The sequence below is a fragment of the Oxyura jamaicensis genome, assembly GCF_011077185.1.
Source record: "Oxyura jamaicensis isolate SHBP4307 breed ruddy duck chromosome 1 unlocalized genomic scaffold, BPBGC_Ojam_1.0 oxy1_random_OJ70787, whole genome shotgun sequence".
Classification (NCBI taxonomy): Eukaryota; Metazoa; Chordata; class Aves; order Anseriformes; family Anatidae; genus Oxyura; species Oxyura jamaicensis.
Genome location: NW_023302967.1, coordinates 1 through 8,358, shown reverse-complemented (window position 1 = coordinate 8,358; position 8,358 = coordinate 1). Strand labels below are relative to the sequence as shown.

Below are 8,358 nucleotides of genomic sequence, written 5' to 3'. Positions count from 1 at the left end.
CTTTGTTTTCCCGCTTCTCTAGCTCATTAGTAATAGGCAATAAATCTTATCTCCCTATGCCGAGTCTGTTTTGCCCGTCACGATAATTACTGCGTGATTTCCTCATCCTTATTTCAACCCTTGAGCCCCTTTCATCGTATTTTCTCCCCGCTCCTCTTTGAGGAGGGGGGAGTGAGAGAGCGGTTGTGGTGGAGCTCAGCCACCCACCTGAGTAAAACCACCACATTCATCCATCCCTGCTCTGCCAGGCGAGTGAGAAGACGCTGGTGAAGAGCTCTCCACACCTACAGCTCCCACTGAGCGGGGCAGACTCCCTCCGAGCACCACATTTTGGTCCAAAGGGGACGGATCGGCTGGGTAACGCTCGCCAGAGATGTGGCTCAAGTCCTGGCACGGCCAGCTGGGTGAGTGGCAGAGGGAACCGTGCCCTGGTGCCACCTGCCTCTGCCACCAGCGGGATTTGTGGTGAACAAAGCGACTCAGAGAGCTGGCCGCGCTTCCTGAGGGTCTAAAAACCATCGAACGGAGCACGGGGCTGGCCAGGAGCAGCCTGTGACAGAGGATGAGGCAGGAACGTGAATCCTCCATGAGCGGAAACATCCGGACCAGCACTTTTAGGTAGTTTTTAAGACTGTGCAGAGGAAGCACGAGGACAGGACCAACCTTGGCTGCGTAGTGCAGCGCCGTGAGCCGCAGGGCCGTCGCTCTCTCGTTGACCCCGACGCCCAGCTCGGCCACCAGGAAGCGAATGGCTCCGTCCTGCGCCGTGACGGCCGCCCGGTGCAGCGGCTGAGCGCCCAGAGCATCCAAGGCTGTGGGACAAGCCTGAAAGAGAGGGGAGAAGGAGGGGGAAGAGATGAACAGCTTGGTCAAACCCTCAGGGCCAGTCACCAGTCTCCTGGTGGTGATTCTCTTCAGTTAAAGCACAGACGTTGGGTTTCGGTTCTTGAAAGCAGCAAGAAACAACCCGTCTCCAGCCTTCGTGGTGGTGGAGGGGAATTTGGACACAGGTAGAGGGAGGGAGAAGGGTGGGGGAGCTCGTGAAATCTCTTCTGCGAGCCTCTGAACGCGACCACAAAGACACAAACCCAGGATGGGTAACAGAAGTGATACCCGGTGAGCTCATCTTAACGGATATCTTCCAGCCTCTCGGCATGACTCGAGGTTTTATAAAACCTAGAAAGTTTTACTGCCGTTTTATACTGCCATTAGTGCCTCCAGTGCCGGCTTCGTGGCTCTAAGCCAGGGCTCCAGCACGAGGAAATTAAATCATCTATTCCATCTTCATTGTCTCAAGTGCGAGACTGAAAATGCAAGCAAGTATTTGGTACTGTAAGGACCACAGGAGCGAAGACGAGGGCCAAAACGTCTCCTGAAATTAACAAGTATTTACACACTCACACACAACATGGGCATCAAGATGTCTCTGCTGCTCTGTGTAGCCCTGTGAGGCTCATGGACAGCGAAGTCCACCAGTTTATGACCTTGAAACGTGTGGTTCCACGTTTCCTTCTCCGAGCCTGCACCGTGCCGAGCAAGCCCTGTCCACCCCTGCCACTGCCTCTCCATCATCTTTCACCAGCCAGGGGACGTATCCTGTTGCAGGGTGCCCAGTCCCGCTGCCCTTGCTTGGCAAAACCTCACTCATCTTCAGGGAATTCGCCGGCGTGGCTTCGGTAGGATTTGGTTACGAGCGGCCTGCCTGTCCTGGCAGCTTCAGCTCCTCCTGGAGGAGGGAGGCGAGGGTTTTGGCACCTACCCGGTGTTTTTCCAGGAGCAGCCGGGCGATGTCGACGTGCCCGTTCTGGAGAGCGTCCGTGAAGGGAGTGACTCCACAGTTGTCCCTGCTGTCCGGTTTGTAGTGGCACCTGGGAGAGGAGACAAAAGCGGGGGCAGCTTCGGTGGTGGTTCTAAAACCCTTCCTGTCCCAGCTGCTTCGCGTTGGCACCAGGAAAAGACAAAAAGCCAGCCCAAAGGCCACGCACAAACCTGCCTCGGGGCTTTACAGCCCGGGGCACGGGCCTGCTGGGGATTTGGGGCTCAGAGAGCTGGTACTCAGCTGGCTCGCTCGGGCTCTGCGGGTCGTTTACATTTCCCCTGCCCCCCAAACAGATGGTTCTGGGAGGAGCAAGGTGCGCACAGACCTCGCCGCTGGCAGAGGGGAAAACCTGCTCCTCATAAAGCAGTTCCACGCTTAAAAAAATCAAAATCAAAGCCCGCGGGTCTCACTGAGGTTAAAGCTCCGCTGAAATGAGAGAGGAGTGAATTAAAATGGAAAGCCTGGCTCGAATCGCAGGGCTACGTTAATGCTGGGCCAGGCATGACCAGGAATTACGGAGGCTAGGACGAGTAGGCTAACGGGTGCTGCGATGCTCGGGGAAAGCCGCTCCAGCTCTGGCAGCGGGCAAATCGGGTTAGGAAAGCTCCAGCCTCAGGATGGCTGGGGGCAAGGGCTCGTTTAAAGCCACCTCGCTTGGTCTCCCAGGAGCCTGGGAATAAAGCCTGGAGGAGCTGCACCCCCAGAGCGAGCTGCCAGGAAGCTTTTCTCTTAACGTAGGGCCTCGGACACGTTGGAGGCAACGGGAATGAATCAGCACGGAGGAAGAGCTGAGTTATGTAAGCGGGGTTTTGTGGCACGGCGAGGTCTGAGCCCTGCCGGGGAGCGGGCTCAGCAGAAAGGCCCGGCAGCGGCCGTGAAAAAGCCAGGAGGAAACGGAGACGGCCTCGGGATCGCACGGGGAGCAGCTGTGCAGCTGGGCTTCGAGCGCAGAAACGCCCTTTGTGTCCGGGTGGCTGGCGCTGGAAACCAGGCGGGGAAAGAGAGGAGAGGCTGAGCCCGCAGCCGGCGCTGGAGGAAGCGTGCTTACCGCTCCAGGAGCAGCTCCACCGCGTCCCGACAGCCGTGCATCGCTGCAAGAGAGAGAGGAACCGCCGGTAATTTGTGGTTTCATGCCACCGGCCGCCTACGGGGGAACATAATCGTGTTTCTGCTCCTTCGTGATGCAGGAAGGAGGTCCAGGAGGCTTTACGTGGAAAGCCTCTGATTTCTGTTTGTAATTAAAGCACTGCCTCCAGGTCTCAAGCCTTCCTTACCCCTGTTCCGACAGGGAAACAGGAGATAAAGCAGGGAAAAGGCAGGCATAAAAGCGCTGTCTGCCTCTACCTGCAGACTGCACGCGCGGGAGTGTAATTAAGCTGACACAAAGATCGTTCCTTGCTAAGGGCTCGTTAATCCCTGCAGCGAAATCTGGGAGAAGCAGAGAGAACACAAAGCCGGGAGCTGCTCAATAGCCTGCTGGCATTGCCCCCCCCCCCCCCTTCCTCAGCCCCTCAGGCTCCCCATCGCTCCCATCTCATCATCCCAACGAAGCATCCTCGCCGAGACTGCGGCTCGGAGGAGAAACAACAACAGTGGGGGAGGATCTGAACATCACACACTGAAATCTTCCTCTTTTTTTCTTTTAATGTAATACCAACGAACGGACAGCTTTAATGGGGCTTTTTTTTTCATTCTGCAGGTCATTTCGCAAAAAGAAATTTAATAAATTACAGGAAAAAAGCTATCAAGCCAAGCTCAGAGCTGCAGCATCAGGCGATTTACTCCACGCAACAGAAGAGCCCCTGGCAAACGCGCGTTCACAGCGGTAACCTTCAGATGTGGCAGCGCAAGAGATGCTCCTCGGGAGCCCAGCGAGGGTTCCCATCCTCCCTGAGCGCGGCCGCGTTCTCCTGCTCCCTTCCCATTTACCACCCCCTCCACCTGAGCTGATGGAACCACAGGCAGAGCCTCCCCGTGAGAAGGATTCCTGAAATGGAGGCTTTAAAACACCCGAGCTGCCTGGAAAAACAAACAAACAAACAAAAAGCCACCCAAGCGACACAATTACACCCTTGAACAGCAACAGAGAGGCGAGAAAGCTGCGGCGCTCGGATCCAGCAGCACTCCGCTTCCTCTCATCGCATCTCCCCTGCTCTCTTGCCTCGGGCTACGGATATACGAAGCAGCAAAGCCCGAGGAATCGACCAGAGAGAAAAGCTGGGGAGAAAATTACCCAGAATCTAGCCAGGGATAAGCGTGCCAGGAAGCCAGCTGGACTGGTCATGGGTTAACACGCTCATCTCCACACCCGGGGATGGAAATTGGTGGAGGGCTGACGTGATTTCCCCTGGCAGCTCCAGCATCGCCTCCAGCCCTCGTCCGTGCCCCCTCCTGGAAAGCGACCCAAATCCCGCACCGCTGGCTTTGTGGTGGGGAAAAATCAAGCGGAGAGGGGGGAGATACCTCCAGGTGGCATCACACCGCCGCCCCCCGCAACCCCACAGCCCAAACGCTGCGAGGTAGGAAGGACTTGAAGCTCCAGGTGTTCCCCAAGAGGGTCCTCAGCCTGCTCCTGATCCCAAATCCACAGCCCAAGAAATAGGGAGGAGAGGGGCCGTGCGCCCAGCCTGCTGCTCCCAGGCCTTGGGAGATGAATTTAGGCTTCGAGCGGCGCTGCCCCGTGCTCAGATCTCAGTGGAACGAACGAGTCAGAAAGCCACAAACCAAATGCAAAGCGCCTCTGGGTTCAGGTAACCGTGGCCTTCCCCCTCCCGCCACGCCTACAGATAACGTTTTCTGCCGGTCTTAGGGCTTTTCAAATGCCAAGGTGAGCTTGGAATCTTGTAGGATTTCCAAGCGCAGTTCGTGGTTTTGTGCACCAGCGAGGTGAAACGCGCTGCGAACGTCCTGAGCTGCGGGAGCTCGGGTCTGTCACGGAGGGAGGGTGGCCATGAAACGCTCCTGGCCTGGATGCGGCACTCCCGAGGTACCAGAGCTGTTTATTCACCACAAAAAAAAATGTGCTTTGGGCACAGGCAAAAGTCAGTGGAACGGGAATCAAGGACCCGACAACCTCACGAGCTCTGCCACATCGTTAAGAAACGTTCAGCCTAATTATTCCTGCTATTTATTTACCTCAAAGCAGCTAAAAATGAGCGTCTGTCCCGAGGTGAAACCCTGCGTGTACGTAGCAGGGTGCTGTTAGCCAACAGCTCAGAGAGGTGAGCCACCAGAGCCCACCACTTACCTCACCTCCATTTAATGCTGATAATTTAACCGTTTCTCCATGTTTTCGTATCAAGATAGGCTCACTCTGCTTCCCCGCGCTATACAGGGATGGAAATAAGAGCAGCTTTCTGCTCTCCAGCCCGCTCTCCCCCCTCTCCCAGCTCCCCTTACCCGCCGTGTGCAGAGGCGTCCTCCTGGTCGTGCTCTCCGTGTCCCAGCAGCTCGGGGACGCGGCCAGCAGGCAGCGCAGGACCTGCACGTGGCCCTCCCGGCTGGCGATGTGGAAGCAATTCCAGCCGTCCTTGTTCTTCAGCAGCGGGTCGGCTCCGTGCTCCACGAGGCCTTCGATCACCTCCAGGTTCTGCCTGGTGCAAGCCATCATGAGGGGAGTCCTAAACGAAAGGGGAGGTGATTAAAACGGAGAGAGAGAGCGCGCCGCACGAGCCTGGCGGCTTTTGTTCTAACAGCTGAGCACGAAGGGATGCTTTGAAGCCGTGCGTAGCACCTGTAGTCAGTCCTAGCTGTCCTCTGGGGAGCTCCCCAGAGGGAAAAACGATGTGCTAAAAACCCCTTTGAGGTAGGAGACGTCGCTGGCTGAGGGCGAAGACCTTCCCCAAGCAGAAGCTGGGCATTTTAGCGTCTCACCCGCATTCGGATGCTTCAGCCTGGTTCACCCCGTGCTGCCCACAGACCTGTGAGATTTTACAGCGCTGCCCTTTCACGCAGGGAACGTGGGATCCGTGCAAATGCATCGCCTGGGTTATCTGGGGGTCTGCTGAGCCTGGCTGGAGCCAGAGCAGCTGGTTTGAAAGGGAAGCTTTTCAGAGGTTTGTCCCGTTCTGTATTTCAGGGAGCAACCTTTGGTATTTAAGACTTCTACAAGCTGCCCGGCAGAGCATCTTCTCCATCCCACGACCTCAGATTGCGCGTGGGAGCCTGGGAGACCAGGTCAGCAGGTCCCTCTGCCAAATAACCACGGCCAACAGCGCACCTTGCCCTGCCCCCAACCCCAGATCCAGCAGTGGCGGTGTTTTCACGCCTGTAACCCAAGCGCTGCACGTTAACAACCACCCCGGCTCCTCCAGGGGACCAGGGAGGTGGGCGTTGGCTGAGGGTTTACCCCAAGGGCAAAGCGTGAGTTACTCGAGGTGGTGAACCCACATCTCCTGCGTTTAACTCTATTTCAGGGACTAATTCCGCTGGCCTCACTAGCACCAGGACGTTTTCCTCAACTGCCACGTTATCTAAGCAGCAGGGCGTTAGGAACGGTAAAGGTTTAACGGCCACAGGCGCGAGCTGCATTCTCCATTTTAATTCTTTAAAAACCTTCACCTAATCCTCTGGGGGTGCACAGATTGGGCAGAAAGCTCGAGCTGCCCCAGGAACGACGAAGAGCTCTCCGGCACGGAGATGCTCCATCCCGTCTTCACTAACCCCCAATACAACAGCTGAGAGACGAAATAAAGCATCATAAAAACAAACAAAAACATCCAGAAAAACAGCACGAGAACTCCTCCCGCTGAACAAAAGAGCTCGTGGGCCTAAAAAGCCGTGACAGGCTTGGCTTCGACGTCAGGATAAACGTCGCAATTTTACGGCCAGATAAGCGCTGAGAGAAGAGGTGAAAGCTTCAGCGAGGGAGATTTTTAAGAGATCAGACACACGTCTGCTGGGGACGGCAGGGGTAGGGCTGCAGGCCTGTCCCAGGAAGCCAGGCTTGCACAAACGTCCGCGCGCGTTTCGTGAAATCTCTGCCTTCCTCTGCTCCCCCTGATGTCAGCTCGATGCTGGCACATCCTCTAATTAACGAGAGCGGGCCGCGCCGCCTTCGCGTTCGTGCTGCTTCAGCTTCAGAAAGGCGTTGGCTTTCTTTTGCAAGGTGGCAGGCAGGGAGGGAGAGGAACCTGACAGCTACGTGGTGATTTTTATTAGCCAGGCCCATTGCACGCCCGTGGAACAGAGCTTGGTGTTTTTTTTTTTATTCCCAGTGCTCGTTCACTCATCATTTCGATGGTGCGTTACTCACCAGGCAGGCAGAAAAAAAAAAAGCCCTGAAGGAACGAGCTGCTTCTTGGGTCACGAGGTTATTGTTTAATCAGCAGCAAATCTGACCCAAGATGAAGAAATTGAAATAAAACAACTTAAAAAATAATGATGTTTGTGATTGTTATTACAGTTTCAGAGGAAAGGGACTTCAAAAAGTGAATCAGCATCACTCATTCCCATCAAATGGGAGAGCGGGGAAGAATAAAAGCTCTTGAGTGCATCTCTTGGAATTAGATCTGCTGAGGAAGCAGTAATTTACAACCTCGGTGATAAATGGGGGGGGAACAGGGAGAGGGCTGGAATTAAGTTACAATATTTGCACCCCTGGAGGCATATCCTGAGTTGGACAGGACCCACACGGATCATCGAGTCCAACTCCTGGCTCCGCAGAGGGCCACCCAAAAACCAAACCAGATGCCTGAGAGCGTTGCCCAGCTGAGGTCTCCCCTCGACCTCCTCTAAACCGAGCAAACTGAGCTGCTCCTCGTGCATCTTGCCCTCTAGACCTTTGCTGGACGGACCAAAATGGTTCGGCTACGGCTCCAGACGAAGCCCGGCGCCCACCTACCAGTCTCCCCTTTTCAAGGGATCCACGCTGGCGCCCCTGGCCAGGAGGTAGGAGACGCACTCCCTGTGGCCCATGGAGGCGGCTTCGTGGAGGGGCCTCTTGGAATCGCCGTTGGCCACCTCGACGTCCAGCTCCAGCTCCTCCAGCAGCCAGGCGAGGAGGTGGAGGTGGCCGTGCCGGGCGGCGAGATGCAGCAGCGTGTCCCCCGAGCGCCCGCAGCGCTGCCCGCCGGCGTCCCCGCGTCGCAGAGCGTCCTTCAGCTGCTCCAGCTGCCCCCGACGGGCCAGCTTGAAGAGACGAGGCTCTTCCGCCATGCCTGGGGACCTGGAAGAAGCAGGGGAAAGGCAGGGTTAGGGATGGGAGGTGCTGGCGTAGACCCCCGTGAGGCAGCCCCTCGCTGAGGGGTTTTGCTCAGGGAAATGGCTGCCGGGGGGGAGCTGAGGTTTCCTCCCTCTGCCTGGCCCGGAAAAGCAGAATTTGGGGCTTTTGGAGGACGCGGGGATTTCATTTTTCCTCGGGGGTACTCAAAGTTTCCCAGGTGTTTTCCTCAGGGAAACCAGAAGTGTTATTTTTCCCTCAGAAGCTTCCTTCTTCCTCAGGGAAAAGGAGAAGAAAACCAACCCAAAACAACCCGAACCAGAAACTTTCCCTTCAGGCGGGACCACCAAAACTTTCATTTTTCCTTCAGGAAATTAAT

The 8,358-nt window shown here is 56.2% G+C and overlaps 1 protein-coding gene across 1 annotated transcript; it reads right to left on the bottom strand.

Moving 5' to 3' along the window:
* Window positions 1-438: 438 nt before the first annotated feature.
* On the bottom strand, window positions 439-8,019 carry ANKRD16 (ankyrin repeat domain 16; the record flags this gene model as incomplete). The annotated part of the gene is made up of 5 exons (XM_035311046.1): window positions 7,662-8,019; window positions 5,219-5,439; window positions 2,868-2,910; window positions 1,760-1,868; window positions 439-825 (listed from the first exon to the last, which is right to left on the bottom strand). Coding segments are annotated over exons 1-5 (1,074 nt in total), but the record flags the coding sequence as incomplete, so codon positions are not given.
* Window positions 8,020-8,358: the final 339 nt, after the last annotated feature.